We start from the raw sequence: 19,688 nt of genomic DNA, 5'->3' as shown, positions 1-19,688 counted from the left end.
AGACGCATACAGACAGAAAGTAAAGGAATGAAAAAGATAATTCATGCATATGGAAAGGGAGAGAAAGATGAGATAAAAATACTTATATCAGACAAAAAGACAAAATATACTTTAAAACAAAGACTATAATAAGAGACAATGAGGGACATTACCTGATTTAAAAAAAATACAACAAGAGGATATAACCCTTGTAAACATCTATGCATCCAACATAGGAGCACCAAATGTATAAAGCAAATACTGAATGAAATAAAAGTAGGAATCAACAGTTATACAATCATAGTAGGGGACTTTAACACCCCCAGTGACACCAATTGGCAGATCTTCCAGACAGAAAAATCAACAAGGAAACAGTGGCCTTAATGACACACTAGATAGATTTAATTGATATTTTTAGGATATTTCACCCCAAAGCAGCAGAATATACATTCTTTTCAAGTGCACATGGAACATTTTTGAAGATAGACCATATGTTATGCAACAAAAGAAGTCTCAGTAAATTTAAGAACATTGAAATTCTATCAAGCATCTTCTCTGACCACAATAGTGTGAAATTAGAAATCACTTACAAGAAAACATCTGAAAACACAAACACTTGGAGGCTAAATAACAGGCTACTAAAGAATGACTGGGTTAACAATGAGATCAAGAAATAAATCAAAAGATACCTTAAGACAAATGAGAATGAAAACTACAGAATCGAAAGTCTATGGAACACAGTGAAAGCAGTCCTAAGAAGGAAATTTTAGCAAGCCAGGCCTACCTCAAGAAACAAGAAAAATCTCAAATAAACAATCAAACCTTATATTTAAAGGAACTGCAAAAAGAACAGCAAACAAATCCCAAAGAGAGTAGAAGGCAGGAAATTATAAAGATCACAGAGGAAATAAACAAAACAGTCTGAAAAAAATACAAAGATCAATGAAACCAAGAGATGGTTTTTCTGAAAAGATAAACAAACTTGATAAACCCTTTACCAGACTCATCAAGGAGAAAAATGAGAGGACCCAAAAAATAAAATCAGAAATAAAAGAGAACTGACACCAGAGAAATACAAAGGATTATAAGAAAATATTGTAATTGTATGTCAAATTGGACAATATGGAAGAAATGGATAAATTCCTAGAAACAATCTTCCAAGACTGAATCAGAAGAAAGAAAATTTGAACTGACCGATTACTACTAACAATAGTGCATCAGTAATCAACAAGCTCCCAAAAAACAGAAGTCCTGGACCAGATGGCTTCACAGGTGGAGTTTACCAAATATTCAAAGAAGAATTAACATCAATCCTTCTTACACTGTTCCAAAAAATTCAAGAGGGGGCAAAGCTCTCAACTCATTTTACAAGGCTACCATTGCCCTGATTCCAAAACCAGACAAAGACATTAAAAAATAGGAAATTATAGGACAATAACCCTGATAAACATACATGCAAAATCCTCTACAAAATATTAGCAGTTCAGCAATACAAGATCATACACCATGATCAAGTGTGATTTATTCCTGGGATTCAAGGTTGGTTCAATATCCGCAATTCAATTAACATGATACACCACATAAACAAAATGAAATGCAAAAATTATATGATTATATCAATAGATGCAGGACAAGCATTTGACAAAATCTAGCATCCGTTTATGATTAAAAACTCAGCAAAGTGGGAATAGAGGAAACAAATCTCAACATAATAAAGGCCATGTATGACAAAACCACAGCTAATACCATCCAGAATAGGGAAAAGCTAAAAGGATTCCCCATAAGATCAGGAAGAAGACAAGGATGCCCACTATCATGACTTTTATTCAACATAGGATTAGAAGTCCTAGCCACAGCAATCGGTGAAGAAAAAGAAACAAAAGATCCAAATTGGAAAGGAAGAAGTAACTGTCATTATTTGCAGATGACATGATACTATATATAGAGAAACCCGAAATTTCCACCAAAAAACTATTAGAACTGATTTAGTCAAGTAACAGGGTACAAAATTTATATTCAGAAATTGGTTGCATTTTTATACACCAATAGTGAACTACGAGAAAGAGAAATTAAGAAAACAATCCCATTTACAATTGCATCAAAAAATACTTAGGAATACATTTAACAAAGGAAGTAAAACACCTCTATTCAAAAAATTATAAGGCATTGAAGAGATAAAATAAATGGAAACATATATCATGCTCATGGATAGGAAGAATTAATGTACTTAAAATGTCCATACTACCCAAAGCAATCTATAGATTCAGTGAAATCCCTATCGAAATACCAATGGCATTTTTTACAGAACTGGAACAAATAATCTTAATATTTATATGGTCCCATAAAAGATCCTGAATAGCCATGGCAACCCTGAGAAAGAATTTCAAAGCTGGAGGTATCATACTACCTGATACCAAATTATACTTGCATTTCTGTGGGACAACGTGGCTGTCAGAGCACGGAGTGTGTGTCCCTGGGGAAGAGTGCTTGTGGTCACTACAGCTCATGGAAACCAGCCGGCAGGCTGAGAGGCCACTGGCAGATATAAGGAAGATGACTTATGCTCATTTGGGAAATACAACAATCCAAGTGGCCAGGGGCACAATCAAAGACTCATTCTGCTCCAGGAATGAGCATGAATTTGTCTGACTTCAGAGAGGCAGCCGAAGCTATGAAGCCCTTGGGTCATTCTAGATCTGGGTGTTCCCACCTGTGCCCTTGGTGTGAATACCACAGAAAGTGCAGCTGTTTGTATGTGGGACACTTCCCGAAATTCCTTCCTGTGAGAGTTCATTATAAAGTGTACGAAACTGCAAATAATGTTCTAATCTATCAATGGGAATCAGTCTAGGTTAACATTGCAGATGGATAGATATGACAAAGATCTGTACCCTTAAAGTATTAAGAAGTCATCACATAATTGCCTCCCTCCACATCATGTTCTACAGTGACTGTTTTATTGGAATCAGTGTGAGACCTGTGTTAAATAAAAATCTATTTTAAATCCAAATTTGTAATATATCCTAAATATCATATGAGAGTCTTTTATCTACAGATTAAAAATCACTTGATTTTCAGCTGAATGTTTCAATGTAAAATATTTTGAAAACAAAGGTATCTGGGTTATTTTGTTTTGTTTTTTGTTTTCTAATTTTTGGTATTTATTTTGTTTGTGCATATATAAATGGTAAAAAAAACCTTTTTAAGATTTGTGCTAAGTGATTTCTATTAAAAATAAAACAGATAATCATAGTCTGGAAATATTATACCTTTTAATAGATTGATCCCCCTTGATTTCTTATTCTGGGATAAAAGTGCAAGTTCATTCAATAAAAATTAGACACACGAATCATTTGAGGCAATGTATGACAGATAGATGTGCAATGATTGATGAGAATGTTGCCTTAATGCACACTGTTCATTGCAATTTTGCACAGGTTATTGAACTATGAATTCCTAGAGAAGAACAACACATTCAACATGTTATAGCAATCAACTATTTCTTATGGGTATTTTCCATGTTTCCATTCTTTCTAGCCTCCCTGAGCAACTTTAATTCAAAAGTCTAAAGAATAATAATTTATTTCAAATCAATTAAAGTAGTCAACATGAAAAAGATACTTTCCTGCATGAACTTTTCGCAGTTGATTCCATTTTGTTCTGATCAGTATACTTACCAGCATAGGTTGTGCTATAAAAACATATCTGATGGAGCATTACATGATATCCATGACCATATTCTATGATTTTATGATTTGATGATATCTTAAGAGAGTAGAGTAGAAAAACTGATAGTTACATGTGTTTTAATTATGGAGAACAGAAAACGTGAATGTCAGTTTAGTTCACAAACGAGACTATTTCATCAGATATATTCGATTACCGAACAGAGAGGGCATTCATAACTCCAGAAAACGATTTGCGTTTGATTACTGGTTTGTCATAAAATTATTTATAATAATAATAATGATGATGGTAAACCTAAGAGCACACATGTAATACTTACCACATACCAGGGACTGGTCTAATTATATTGACTAATTTAATCCAAACATTATACTTGGAAAGTGGCATATCAAATGAGAGTGATTATGTTTTGTTTTAGAATGTGTAGGGAGAGCTTAATTGACATTCATTATCTTCGTTAGGAGAAACCATTTAAAATCCCGAAACAAAAAGCCATTTCATTAGTTTAAATATGTTTTTCCCAGTACTGCACTCTTGAGGATTGATATGACAAATGTTCAAAGCAATTCCAAAGAACAAGTGAATGTCTTGTTGAAATCAACAGTCCAAAAGAGTGCTCGTGCCTGCCCTGCTCCTCTCAGAGAAAGGACTGTGATGCTATCATCCCGATGGGTAATCTGCGATACTTACCCAGTGATACATGCTTGATAGTTGTCATTAAAATAGATTTTACCAAGGCAGGGCACACAGGTTGCTTATTAAGAGTGAGCGATACGTAGTCTCATGTAAGTGCCTCTTTTGGAAGTTGCTGGCTATGTAATAAATGGGGCCTTTCATTATTCATTATTATAATACAAATGTTGAGTAAATATACACTGTCTATAATTCAGAAGTTAAAATAGTCCTTCCTCGGTAATTTTAGTAGGCTGTAGGTAGCTCAAGCATAGACTAAGTGATATGTTTTGTAATACTTCAAAATCATTTTAAACAATGCATCCTTTTTTAGTTCTGTAATGAACACAAAATGGATCCCAGCTATCTTAGAAAAAGTGCATTTCATAGCATTACTCATAGCCTGTCCTTTTTAGTATGTTAGCTAAACATGAGGACTGTGTTGTTCCTGGAAACGAGTAATAGCATCACCTGAGGGCATGATAACCTTTCAAGGAATAATAATAAGAAGCTAATTTTGCCTCATAATATAACAGGAATATTGCCAACAATTTGACTTTTTGTGAAAAATCCTCACATGATTGTGAGCTTGTTAAAAAATAAAACAAACACACAAATGTGATGCAAGCTGTTATGTTTTAAATACTGTGCTAGTAACCTAGCCCTTGGGGAGGCAAGTGTTAAGTCCAGAGGCCTCTTTCCTGGTTTATTTCATTCCTAGAGTCCATTTGTTAATGTCATTATCATATTTCAAAAGTAAACAAGTGAGCCCTCCCTTAAGTTCAAATCTTGTCCCCAACGAAATGAAAAACGCGACAGTGATACCATTTGGCTGTGTGATAATTATAAAATATTTTCTCTCCTTGGAGACTGAGTGTTTAAAATTTGTTATTCTCAAGCTTATGAAAACCTGTAGAACAATTAATTTTGTAAATCTACACATGGAATTTATAATTTGTTTGTTCAGAGGCAATGACATTACAAAAACAAAAATCCCCTGCATTTCCCCAAGCAGGGAACCCCACTAAGTGTAATGCTGACAATGAGTGTCTTGAGGATTTCAAGGGGGCACATGAAGATTCCTCTCTTGTGCTGCCAGGTGGCTAAGTGATTTCATGTTTACTCGGAAGAACTTGTCAGTGGGTGATGCTCAGGATCCTGAAGAACGGATGTGAGGTCTCTGGGAGGTCTTTGTGCCGAGTCACTGTAGGGTATCTGTGTAAGGTCTGTGTGCAGGCTCTGTGGGGCAGTGAGAAGTCTCTGTGTGCGGTCTCTAGATGAAATCTGTGAGGTTTCTATGTGAGGTCTCTGTGAGGCCACATGGGTTGTCTCTGGGTGAGGTCTGTGTGGGAGGTATCTTTGGGATGTCTCTATGAAATGTCAGTCTCTATAGGAAGTCTCTGTGAAATCTGTGTGGGATCTTAGCATGTGATCTCTGTGTGGCAACATGAGGTCTCTGTGGAAGGTGTGTGTGAGAGGTGTCTGCTGGGAAATGTCTTTGTGAGGTGTCTGTGTTTTGTGTCTATTGAGAGTATCAGGTGTCGTGTGTCACCTCTGTGTGAGAGATCTCTGTGGGGAGGTGTCTCTGGTGGTCTCTGTGTGTCCCTGTTGGGAGGTGTCTCTGTCTGTCATGTCTGTGTGAGAGCTCCCCGTGTGGGTCTCTCGATAGTTGCCCTCACTGTACCTTATGGAAGACTGAGCAGCAGATGGTCTGAGGGACTTGCTCCTTCCTGATTCTTTTTCCTCAGCGTCCCAGTCAATCTGTGACACTTCTACTGACAGGAGCGTGGGGACCACATCCAGCTCCCCCCACTGCCAGAACTCAGCTCTCGGTCCCCTGAGAGGACCCCGCAGAAGCCAGGCTCAGGTCCCCTGCTCTGTGCCATCCTCTCCTGAGATGCTGAGGCCCGGGGCCCTCTCTGACCTGAGTCCCACCCCTCACACAGGTCCCAGCTATGCTATCACTGCTGTGCCTGCCCTGGAGGCCACTCAGGATTGGAGCCCAGAGGCAGGACTTGGCTCCAGGGAGAACCTGTGGCATGAGCAGGCCTGAGCTAATTGTGCCCCTCCAACCCCACTTGGTCCCACATGTTGGGGTCTTGACAGGCATGGGGGAAGGGCCAAGCTTGCTGTCATCTGACAGGGCCCCTCCTAGAGCAGGACTGTCACCACTGTAAGGACAGCCCTGGAGCTGGTCCCCTGTGTGCTGTGTGTCATATAGCGCAAAATCACTCTAGAGAAATTGCTCCTGGTCTCCCTGCTTCCTGTGCGGTCGGGGGATGGGGAGGAAGCAATCTGTGCTGCGAGCAGAGCAGGCAGGGACTACACCTGAACTGCGCCCCTATTCTGGACAGGTGACTCCCACCATCCCATGTGACAAATACTACCTGATGTCCTCTTCTGCTGCTGACCTCTGGGATAAACCAGAGTGGAGCCTGGAAAGACTTAGCATATGACGACAAGCCATTCTCTTGGCCTTTTATGTCCCTGTCTCTCCCCTGGAGCTGTCCTTGGGCCATGTGTTTATGGAAAGGTCACATGACTGGGAGTGACACCCTAAGTTCTCTAGTCCGGGCTTTTCCACCTGTTGTTCAGTCTCCTCTCTAGATTCAGGAGGTGAGGACGTGCAGGTTTATTAACTGTTGTGAAGACATGAACCCTCCCTGATTTGCTTTACTTCTACCAATTTGGCCCTAGATGTAGGTGGCTTCTCTAGGTCTGCAGTCTCGGAGATGGAGTACGTGGTGACCTGGGTGAGGCCCTTCCCTCCTCCCAGGCCTGTAGGTGGTGATGGGTCATCAGGGCTCTTTGGTCACTGCACATTTATGGTCACCCTTGTTCCACTTTGCCTCATTCCCTGGGTCCAAACTTTTCAATTCACCCACATCCCACCCCAGGGTCACAGTATCTGACCATGAGGTATGTACCACACGGTCACATCCCATCCCGTTCTTCCCCAACTCCTCTGGGGTTAACGGAGGGGAAGGCAGGTGACTCTTGACCATGGCCATTCATTCATTTGGGGCAGACATGAACACAGCCTCATCAGCCTCCCTGACGCCCCCACCTGCACACACAGAGCAGAAAGAGCCATCCTCTCTGGGCGCTGAGGGGTAGGGGAGGGTGAGCTGCACATTTCATTCAGGCTAAGTGAAGAGGGGTTTCCGGGCCAACTCCATTCCAGACTTCTTCACGGAGAGAAGGGCCTTAAGGGCAACTCTTATCTACTTCCTACCAAGAGATCCAGGGGCAAGATTCTCTTGCTTCTAAACTCAGGGCCCAGCAGTCCCCTACCCCAATTACCATCCACATGACTCTCACCCTTCCTGGAGCCTGAGTGGGAATGTCCAGCCCTGTGATGTGCCTGTAAACGTATCCCCACAGCAGCATAAAGTGGAACACAAAATGGAAGCAGGAGAAAGACAGGAGGAAGCAGATCCTGGGATGGGGACTTCATGGGTTTTTCTCATCTCACTTTAGGGTTGTTTTTGTTGTTTGTGTAATGACAGTATTGTGGAAACATAAGGTGCAATGAAGGGACTCAGGATAAGAAATGAGTTTACAAGGCCAAGGTTAGCCTCCCTCCATTTCCCTCTTTTTCTAGAGGCCAAAACACATACCGAGCCCAGCACAGACAGAAGCCACGACACCACCTTCTTATGAGGAAAAATAACATATATTGGGGAACATTAAGTATCTTCAGTGTGCTAATGAGAAAAACGTTTTCTCTACATGGACTGATCTTTGTTCTTTGACATGTTTTTCCACTAGGCATGTCTAGCTAATCATGTTATGAATGTCCAGGCAAGACACCTACCCGGAAATGAGAAATCCCTGGGCAGTGTCGATGGTGGCCTGGAGCACCTGGCACTCTTGGCCCGTAGTGACAGGGACTGACTGGAGACCAAGTCTTCTTGGGGGACAGGGATAAGAAGTGACTGAGGCCCATCTGCTCATTGTGGAATTGGACACTTTTCAAGGACTGCCAGTGTCTGACGTGTCTGTCCCTGATGAGACAACTCTGGTCACTGGAGTTGGCCTGGTGACTGCAGGCCGTATGACTCCTCAGTCTCCCTTGCTCTGGGTAGAAGGGAAGCCTGTGGTAGCAGAAACACCCACATACTGGGGCTCGGCATTCCTCTTTGTGCTGATTTAAATTCTTCGCATGACGTTCATGGTGAATGGCCATTTTCTGCTCTAGAATCTGTCCCATAGCTGTCATGAGCGCTTGAGCCTCCGGAGTCTCGCCGTCCACAATAGATCGGCTTTTGTCTGGTCCTTGGCGCTGGGCAGTGGCTGATTTGGGCGTGCATTTTTGCAGAGCATCCTGACCTTTAAGGTTTTTATGGGGGAAAATCTTCTGGAACATGGTCCTCATTCTGCTCCCGAAGCAGCTGTGTGGAGGGCCGTCGTTTTTCTTTGGCAGCCAATGGAGGTATTTCCTGTCAACAGAGGCTATTGTTCGCTTGACCTGGGCAGAGGGGCTTGTACTTTTGGCTTGAGAGGTCCCCACCTTTTTAAGCCGTTCTGCATGTTTTCCTGAGTTAGGCCCCCTGCCGTCCTCTCTCTTGTAGGTAGGGGCAATCATCTTGCTCCAATTTTTCCAAAAGTCTTGGTGTTTTGAGATCCTGAGCTCCTGCCACTCTCGGCTGCCCCTTTGGGCTTCCATGAGGCCACATCGCGTCTGGGAAGCTACCCTGTCCGCAGTGGGCACTTTCTGAGGATGGCAGTGGGGCACCTGAGAAGCCAAGTTGTTGGGAGTAACGTGTTTGTATGTGGCACAATCTTGAGGCTGGTTCTCTGACTCTAACCTCATGTTGGGCTGATATTCACTAACAACCTCTCTGTGAAGGCATGGCTCTCCCGGATCCTGGAGAACAGACATTCTCGGGAACGGGACACTTTTGCTGGTCCCTGGAGCCCCTAAACTCCTCAAATGTGCATTTATGTTTTGGGGGTTTGTCGGCGCATTGGCTCCCAAGATGACTCTAGACTCTGGGTGAAGAGCAGGGGACAACTTGGCCTCCACTGCCTCGCTGGCCACTTTGGCACTGTCAGATTGGGACCCTAAGTTCATCTCCTTCATCGTTACCCTATGGCAGGGGTCTCGCGGCGCTCGACCCCCGTTCTTCCCGTTTGGCTGATTCCTAGCCATTGGCAAACTTGAACTGGGCTTCAGGCTGCCCCTCTCAGTCCACTCCACCGTCCCACTCTGCCAGGTGATTGTGAGGGACTGAGAAGGTGGCCTGGCTTCCTGTCTAGGCAGAGAGGTCTTTGAGGGCCCATTGCCATCAGTAAGTGGGGTCCCTCCACCCACACTCTGCGTTTCCTCGCACACAGGTGAGGGGCCAATGAGCGGCCTCACCAGGTTGGGACCCGACGCTTCTGTTAGAATCTTCTCTCCTGGATGGGCCTGAGGTGCTTTGCCCAGGAACTGAGCAAACTTGACGATGGTATGGGCCCCAGATACACAGGAGGCTGAGAAGGGAAAGGTGAACTGCTGAGTGGGCGAGGGTTGAGCCTTTTTCATCTTAAAGACACTGATGAACTTGAGGACCTTGAGGGGTAGGCCCCACCTGTGCCTCACCCAAAACCTTCTGATATGTGCTTCCAGGAGCTCTCGAGTGTCCATATTGAGGAAGGAAACCCTGTGGGTGGTGTTCACCGAGGGTTCCCAGCCCTTCAAGATGCCCAGGCTTCTGGTTTCCATGTGAGTGTCAGACTTGGCAGAAGCGTGGTTGACAGCAAGCCAGGATCGACGCACACTCACAGGGATGAAACCCTCGCTGATCTGCCTCAACTTCCTGCCCAAATGGCCTTTCAGGAGGCTTTCTCGATTTTTGTCTAAGCTCCTCAGCACATCACTTCCTGAGTCACTTCTCAAAAACATCAAGTCACTTTCTGAGTCCTCAGAGTCTGCCCTAGGAAATGTCACTAGCGAGGCTTCTGAGCCCCTGGAGAAGTCCTCTGGGACGTTCCCCAGTATATGCCCCTGTTCCTTGCCCATGTCCTGGCTTAGCTGGAACTCCATCTTCTGTGCATCCTTGCTGCTTTCACCTGTGAACGAGGAGGGCCCTGAGGGCCCATGCGCGTCCTGTGCCTGACGCCTCCCTGGTAATTTGCCCTGAAGCTGCCCTAGTTCTAGGGACTCTTGGACCTTGCGGGGCAGCTCCCAGTGGTGTTGGATAAGATACTTCTGTATGTGTTGCTCCAGTTGGTTCCGGAGCTCAGGACTGATGGGAAAATTCTCAGGAAGGATGGAGACCCCCGGATTGTCCTTGGTAATGTGGGGCATGAAGGTACTAAAAACTTCCTGAGGTCTTTTGTCTACAGAGGATAAGGCCTGCCCACTTTCCAGTGGCTCCTGCAACGAGGGCCGTTCTGGATGTTGAATCTCAGTTGGCATGACAGAGTGTGTTTTATTCTGGGCTGTTGGGCAAGATACTCCACAGGCCCCGATCTGGGGTGGAGATGATGATGAAAGGATTGGTAGAGAGGACTGGAGATGTGCCTGGGTCTGGACCTGAGCCAGAGATGAGGCCTGGAATTGCAGGATGGATGGAACCGGGGGTTGAGATTGCAAGTCCAGGTGGGACAGGGCCTGGGAATGGGAAAGCTGTGGAGATGCTGTAGCCTGCAGCTGAATTGGGCAGGCATTCAAGATTCCATTGAATAAGAAAGACGGAGACTGTAGTGCTGATGGCGTCTCAGAGATCCAGGCAGTAGCCACCAGAGATTCACTGTGCAGAGAGGGGAGACCCCAGAAAAGCTGGTTATATTCCTGCTGTAGACAGTCCCCCAAGACCTTGGGGTTTGAGAGATGCTGGGTACCAGGCAGTTGCTCTGGTTTGCTTTTTAGGCTCCAGGGTTGTTGGGGAATTTTCGTGGCCTGCTCAGCACCCAGTGATTTCAACATATTCCCCACAGAATTCAGGTGGTAGTCTGGGCTCCTTTGTTTTGGACAAGATCCGTCTTTTTCGGTTTCCTTCCAAAGCTTTACCTTGATTCTCTTTGTGACTTGTATGTCCAGGACATTCTGATCACCAGAGCTGAACAAAGAGGGGCTACCAGCCTCTACCTGTCTGTCTGAGGGGTGTCCCCCGAGCAAGGCCTCTTGTGGGTGGTGGGACCGGTGCTCTTGCTGGGTCTCACACTCTGTTGCGGTTGAGAGGCACAAGGCTTGGGCGGCCGCCTGCCACCAAGACAGGGTCGAAATGTGACAGCTTGTGCGACCAAGGCCTGACATGGTCGGGCGTGGGACAGGAGAAGCCGACCAAGGTGTGTGTGGAGATGAGCTCTGAGGGACGTTACCTACTGGCAGTGCCATCAAGTCACACTGAGGAAGAGTCAGAGCAGATTCTGCTGGTAGGGGCTCAGAGGAGGCTGTTGGAAGTGGAGGGCGGGCCTCTGAAGCAGGCAGGCATGAGGCAGAAGGGGAATGTACACGTGGCCGGGGTAAAAAAAGGGGCAGGAAAGGCTCTGGGGGCTGAAGGGCACTCAGGGATGAGTGGACGGGAACAGAAACAGAGGAGGTTATCGGGCTTGGTGAGTGGGCGAAGGCCAGAGGTAGGGGGTGTTCAGTCAGAGCAGGTGAGGAAGCCAACGGGGACATGGAAGGAGGAGCATCTTCCACAGGCTCCCTGCAGGGTCTGTGGGTTCCCTCAGGAGCTGCTTTGCACACCTTACCAGGAGGGTCTTGACATGAGCCCTGGTAAAAACTGCCCTTGTCCGGATGCCTCCCCAGGTGGCTGCAGGAGACAGAGGCACAGGCTGCAGCCAGGGGCAGGTGGGGCCAGGAGGGCCGGGAAGACCGGGCAGGGTGAGCGCCTCGGGTTCAGGGTCTCCATGGCCCCCACCCTGACTTCACAGTGCCCCTGCTGTCCCTCACTCCAGGGCTGTAGCCACACCTCATCCCTATGTCCCCTCTCCCCCCAAGGTCAGTCCAATGTGGCCTGCAGCCCCGGGGTCACATCATGGGCTCAGAAGTGGAGAGGACCCAAGAGAGAATTGGAAGATACTTTACCTTCGCAGAAGAGAAATCAGGCGCTGAGCTTCATGCAGTTCATGCAGACAATTTCTGCACGCTGGATGGAAATCAGGAGACTGGGTCATGTGGTGAAGGCAGGGCCTGGAGCTCTTATAGGAGGCTGAGTGCAATGACCCTTTAGGAGACATGCCTGGGAGAGTGGACTGTGGAGCCCAAGCATCAGGGCCCGGGACACATGGTCCCTAACAGTGATGGCAGGCTCAAGAGCTTTGTCATTTACAAAGGGCTTCCACATCCACTAACTATGAGACCCTCGCAGCTGCCCTATGTGAAAGGAAGGGCAGGCAACAACTCACAGTCTAATCTGAGCACAGGACACAACGTGCCCACAGTTAAACCCGGAGGTCCCACCTACCCATCAGGCAGTATTGGCTTCCGACAGCCCAAACATCCCACATGGCAACCCCCGTTTCCCGGTGCTCAATGCTTCATTCTGAGCATGGGATCTGGGAAGGATCCGGGTTCTGATCTGCTTCCCAGGAGCCTCCCTAAGGGCTCTGTTTCCTGAGTGACAGCTCTGCCGCTGGATTCTGGGAGCCCTGGAGCTGGGCCCTCAGGGACAGGACAGGTGGGGTGATCTGTGGGGGACAGGGCTGAGGGGCAGAAGCTCACCTGTCAAATCTCTGCTTTTCTTCCTGCTCCTCCGCCTCCGCTCCACTGCATGCTGAGAGACAACAAACTATGAGTGGCTGGGACCCCATTCTCACTCTCTTCTCTAGACAAGCTGCAGCCTGATGCTCAGTGTTCATGAGCAGGACTTTCTACATTTAACTAATAAGACTTCCTGGCTTTTCCTCTTTTTACTTATTTTTAAAGTAGGTAAAATATTTGAAGGGTACTAGAAAGTATTCTCTATGTGAGACCCACCATGGCTTTCTTCCATCGCTCTTCCTGTACTCAATTAATACACCTTCTCAAACCTCCAGGCCCATGTGAGCTCCATCAGGTAGGACTCTGCTGCCCGAGGCCAGAGCCCCACTGCAGCCTCTGCTCAGAGGCCCGCAAGGTCTCCCACTGCCCTGGGATCAGCCCCGACACAGGACGAGAAGCAACCCCGAGACACCAGCCATGGGAATGCAGCTGGTGAACCAGTGCCTGGGGGCCTGTCCCCACACAGAGATCCAACTCAGTATCCAGTCCTCGGCCACTGGTCATTGCACCTGGGACTGTGCCCTGGAGCCCTGCACCACACCTGGGCTCCTGGTCTGAGGTCTCAGATAGAAATTCTTATGCCCGCTCTCACCCCTGCCCCACCTCCTCCTGGGTGTTCCTAGAAGGATGACGTTCTCTTCTTTCCTGAGAATTCCCACCTCAGGAGTCTCTCTGGGTGATTTGGAAAAAATGGAAATAGGAATGAGAAAAATGTAATCTCTGTTGGGCCTGGTCCAAGGGTTCCTTACCTTCTTGATGTTTCGTTTCTTTGGTGGTGGTAAGAATAGTTTACTCTTGAAGAATGTCAGTGACAGGAGGAATAGCCCCACTCCACACAGGAAGGTGAAGATGGCATCAGTCACACAGGGAGTGAAACTGGAGCTTAGCCATGTATCAATAAAACATCTCAGAGAAAGGAGAGGATTCTCCATCATCTGAATCACTGTGCTGCCTCAGGCAACTGAACACTGGCGGTTCACTTGGGGAAGAACCTTAGGCGCACATCAGAGAGCTGTGATGTTGTCACAAAGGATGCTGAAGGGGGAGGGGACAGTAAGAGGCGGAGGCTGAACCACCGCCCTTCCCCCACCATCCAGCCCCACATACCCCTGCTCGCCCCTGGGCCTTCTAGAGCTCTCATTCCAGCTCTACTCTCACTTGTCAGAGAGACCTTAGCCCATTTTCTATTAATTTCTTCTGGAACTCAGATGTCATCCTGTTCCCTTCTCCCTCAAAGGTTTTGCCTAGAAGCCCACCAATTTCATAATCTTTGAAAATCTGAAGTTGATTCTGAAATTTCGGCTATTTTCCAGGGACTTTTACTCTGTTTTCTCTGTTCTCAACTCCAGCTTCCCTTCATTAGTTTTTGAAGGGAATGTCTTGCATAAACTCAGGCACAGAACTTTTATATTCACTTAATTTGTGAATGTTGAAGAGTGTTTATTTTGTCACATTTTCAATCACAGGGACCCACACATCAAATAATAAAATAATTTGTTATTCAAAATTTATAAATCTATGAAAGAAGTATACATAGTGAAACCTTTAAATATAATTTTATAAATTTGTAGCATAATTCTGGAGTTAGTAAAGCTTTAAATTGCCAAGGACTTTTGGGACATGTACACACACACACACACACACACACACACACACACATACACACACACAGACACTCGTCTTTTCACAGATCAATTCAGTATTTTTAAATCGAAGAATCCACAATATTCTACTTAAATGTTTTTCATATGTGTTTTTACACAACTGCTTATTTGCCAAAATATAGTTCTCACTCTCCACATAAGTTTTGAAACATGTTGTCTTAGTCCGTTAGGGCTGCTATAACAAAACACCGCAGACTAGGGTAGATTAAAAAAAACAAAACAATAGGAATTTACTTCCCACAGTTTGAGAGGCTGGAAAGTCCCAGATCATGGCACCAGCACGGTCACCTTCTGGTGAGAGCCCTTTTCCTGGTTCATAGCCAGAGACTTCTCACGGTGTCCTCACATAGTGGGAGGGGGTTAGGGATCTCTCGGCAGCCTCTTTTATAAGGCCAATCCCATTAATGAGGACTTATAAGCACCACCCAGTGGCCCCACCTCCTATCATCATTAGGAATTAGGATTTCAACAATACAACTTTGGGGAGAGACACAAACATTCAGACATGTACACGTGTGCTACTCTGAGAAGCCAGGAATGGGTTAGGGTGAGCTAATGTCACCCTTGAGGTGTGTAGGATGGAGCGTGAGACTAGGAGTCGAAGCCTGGGTCTGATTTAGTTCTTGAGCAGCCTCTTCACATATCCCTAGAGTGTTCTGTATGTATTTGTTTTTCTGAATGTGCCGTGCCTTACCTTCCCCCGCTTTCCCCTTCAGACCCCTGGAGCCTCCAGTCCAGCCTGACCCATATAGAAAGAGCTTTGAGTCCCATACAGAGTTCCCTTATGGTCCCATTCACAGCCCCTCAGCAGTAATCTAGATTCACTGAGGGATTCACATGGTGAAATTGTCTTCACACTCCAGGTGTGGTTAAAAGTAGTGTGTGTCTCCTGCTTGCTGGTCATAATGTTTTTATACAGCTTTAGGAGGAACGAGCGCATTTGAGTTTATTTGACTGTTTTGTCATGAACAAGGACATTCATGACAAAAATGCAGAGGATATCTGCATCTGCTGTTGCTTCTTCGATTTGCTGTCTTTTCCTCCTCTAAAATATTGGTACCTGCTCAAATCAACAGTCTATCTTTACACCTAAGGGAATTGCAAAAAGAACAGAAATATAAGCCCAAAGGGAGTACCAGGAAGGAAATAATAAAGATCAGAGCGGAAATAAATGAAATAGAGACCAAATAAACAGTACTAAAGATCAATGAAACCAAGAGCTGGTTTTTGTTTGTTTTTTGAAAAGGTAAACAAAATTGACAAACCTTTAGCCAGACTCACCAAGAAAAAGAGAGGACCCAAATTAATAAAATCAGAAATGAAAGAGGAGAAATGACAACAGATACCACAGAAATACAAAAAATTTTAAGAAAATACTACAAACAACTATATGCCAACTAATTAGACAATCTGGAAGAAATGGATAAATTTTTAGAAACATACAATCTTCCAAGACTAAATCAGGAAGAAACAGAAAATCTGAACAGACTGATTACTACCAGTGATATTGAATCAGTAATCAACAAGCTCCCAACAAAGAAAAGTTCTGGACCAGATGGCTTCACAGGTGAATTTTGCCAAATATTCAAAAAAGAAGTAACACCTATTCTTAAGCTATTCAAAAAATCCAGAATGAGGGACGGCTCCCAAGAATACTTTACGAGGCCACTATTACTCTGATTCTAAAATCAGACAAAGACATTACAAAAAAGAGAAAACTACAGACCAATATCCCTAATGAACATAGATGCGAAAATCCTTAACCAAATATTAGCAAACTGGATACAACAATACATTGAAAAGATCATACACCATGATCAAGTGGGATTCATTCCTGGTATGCAAAGTTGGTTCAATATCCACAAATCAATTAATGTGAAACACCACATTAACAAAATGAAAATAAAAATCATATGGTCATATCAATAGATGCAGAAAAAGCATTTGACAAAATCCAGCAACAATTTATGATAAAAACTCTTAGCAAAGAGAGAATAGAGGGATCATATCTCTACATAATAAAGGCCATATATGATAAACCAACAGTTAATATCATACTCAATTGGGAAAAGCTAAAACTTTCCCCTTTAAGATCATGAACATGATTGCTCACTTTCACCACTTTTATTCACCATAGTTCTGGAAGTTCTAGCCACAGCAATCAGACAAGAAAAAGAAACAAAAGGCATCCAAATTGGAAAGGAGGAAGTAAAATTGTCATTATATAGGTGACATGATACTATATAGAAAGAACCCCAAAGACACCACCAAAAACTATTAAAACTGATAAATTTAGTAAAGTAGCAGGATACAAAATTAATACTCAGAAAACTGTTGCATTTGTACACACCAATAATAAACTATTAGAAGGAGAAATCAAGAAAACAATTCCATTTGCAATAGCTTCAAAAACAATAGAATACTTAGAAATAAATTTAACCAAAGAACTAAAAACCTGTACTCAGAAAATTATAAGACACTGAAGAGAGAAATCAAAGAAGATACAAATAAATGGAAACACATACCATGCTCATAGATAGGAAGAATTAATATAGTTAAAATGTCAATACTAGCTAAGGCAATATATAGATTCAATGCAATTCCTATCAAACTACCAATGACATTTTTCACAGAAGTAAAACATATAATCCTAATTTTTCTTAATTAAAATTTATTGAGGTGACAATTGTTAGTAAAGTTACATAGGTTTCAGGTATGCAATTCCACAATGTGATATAATCCTAAAATGTATGTGGAACCATAAAAGACCCCAAATAGCCACAGCAATCTTGAGAAATAACAAAGAATGAAGTGGGAGATATCACACTACCTGACATTAAATCATACTTCAGGGCTATAGTAATCAAAACAGCATGGTACTGGCATAAAAACAGACACATAGATCAATAGAACAGGATAGAGAGCCCAGAAATAAATCCATTGCTATATGGTCATTTACTCTATGACAATGGAAGCAAGAATTCACACTGGGATAAAGACAGTCTAGTCAATAAATGGTGCTGGGAAAACTGGACTGATGCATGCAAAATAATGAAGCTGGACCATCTCCTTACCCCATATACGAGAACAAATTCAAAATGGATTAAACACTTAAATGTAAGATCTGAAACCATAAAATTCCTAGACGAAAATATAGGAAGTAAATTTGCAGTCATTATCCTGAGTAATAATATTTTTACTGATGTATCCTCTCGGGCAAGGGAAGAAAAAGAAAAAAATAACATATGTGATGACATCAAACTAAAAAGCTTTTTCACAGCAAAAGAAACCATCAGTAAAACAAAAAGACATCCTACTGAATGGGAGAAGATATTTGTCAACGATACATCTGATCAGGGGTTAATATCCAAAATTTATAAAACACTCATTCAACTCAACACCAAAAAAACAAACAACCAAATTAAAAAATGGGCAGATGACATGAAGAGACATTTCTCTAAAGAGGACATACAGATGGCCAACAGACATATGAAAAAAATGCTCAACCTCACTAATCATTATAGAAATGCAAATAAAAACCACAGTGAGATACCACTTCACTCCGGTCAGAATGGCTAGCATCAATAAATCAACAAACAAGTGCTGGTGAGGTTGTGGAGAAAAGGGAACCTTTGTGCACTATTGGTGAGATTGCAGATTGGTGCAGCCACTGTGGAAATCAGTATGGAGGTATCTCAAAAAACTGAAAATGGAACTACATTATGACCCAGCAATTCCACGCCTAGGTATCTATCCAGAGAAATCCAAAACTCTAATTCGAAAAATTTATGCACCCCTACGTTTATTGCAGCACTATACACAATAACCAAGACATGGAAACAACCAAAATGGCCATTGGTAGATGACTGGATTAAGAAACTGTGGTACATTTATACAGTGGAGTATTATGCAACCATAAAGAAGAAAGAAATCTTACCATTTGCAACGATATGGATGGACCTAGAGAACATTATGCTAAGGGAAATAAGTCAGACAGAGAAAGACAAATACCATGTGATCTCACTTATATGTGGAATCTAAAGAGAAGAATAAACAAATGAACTAATCAGAAACAGTCTCAGAGATATAGAGGAAAAACTGAGGGTTGCTAGATGGGAGGGACGTGGGGATAAGGGAGAAGGTGACCCCTTAGAAAGCACAATCAGTAATCACAAGATTGTAATAGGGATACAAAAGTCAATTTGAGGAATATAATCAATAATGTTGTAAAGATTTTGTAGGGTATCCAATGGATGCTTGTCTTATTAGGGAGACCACTTCAGGGATGGTGTAGATGCCTGATCACTGCACTGTACACCTAAAGCTGAAGCTGAATAATAATGAATGTCAAGTACATATATACATATATTTACATATATATTCACAAGAAGTGGAGCACAGCATTAAGAATAGAGAGAGTAGAAATGTAACGGCTATATGTGATGTCAGAGGGGTAGTAGATTGGGGGACGGGAGTTATCACTTTGTGAGGGGTATAAATGATAAATGTCTAACTATTACATTGTTTTGTATATCTGAAACTAATAAAAAAGAAAGAAAGAAAGAAACTGGTACATTTATACAATGGAATATTACTTGGCCATAAAGACGAATGAAATCTTACCATTTGCAATGATATGGATGGACCTAGAGAACATTATGCTAAGTGAAATAAGTCAGACAGAGAAAGACAAATACCATATGATCTCACTTACATGTGGAAACTAAAGAACTCAATAAATGAACAAACTAAACAGAAATAGTCTCAGAGATATAGAGGAAAAACTGATGGTTGTTAGTTGGGAGGAGGGTGGGGATAGGGGAGAACGTGAGCAGATTAGAAAGCACAAATTGGTAGTCACAATATTGCCACTGGGATATGAAAGATAGTTTGGGGAATATAATCAATGAGATTTTGTAGGGTGTCAGATGGGCACTTGTCTTATTAGGGAGACCAATTCATGGACTGTGTAGATGCCTGACCACTGC

The 19,688-nt window shown here is 43.5% G+C and overlaps 1 protein-coding gene across 1 annotated transcript; it reads right to left on the bottom strand.

Moving 5' to 3' along the window:
* Positions 1-7,417: 7,417 nt before the first annotated feature.
* On the bottom strand, positions 7,418-13,268 carry LOC109434741 (spermatogenesis-associated protein 31A6-like). Its single transcript, XM_074331480.2, has 2 exons — positions 13,253-13,268; positions 7,418-12,165 (listed from the first exon to the last, which is right to left on the bottom strand). Exons 1-2 carry the CDS (start codon positions 13,266-13,268, stop codon positions 8,129-8,131), a joined length of 4,053 nt encoding a protein of 1,350 aa, XP_074187581.2. The 3' UTR covers positions 7,418-8,128.
* Between the last annotated feature and the right edge of the window lie 6,420 nt (positions 13,269-19,688).

The sequence above is a fragment of the Rhinolophus sinicus genome, chromosome 16 (assembly GCF_057876585.1).
Source record: "Rhinolophus sinicus isolate RSI-liver-muscle chromosome 16, RSI-T2T, whole genome shotgun sequence".
In the NCBI taxonomy this organism is placed as follows: Eukaryota; Metazoa; Chordata; class Mammalia; order Chiroptera; family Rhinolophidae; genus Rhinolophus; species Rhinolophus sinicus.
Note: the sequence above shows the minus strand (reverse complement) of the source record. Positions and strands in the feature narration are given on the sequence as shown.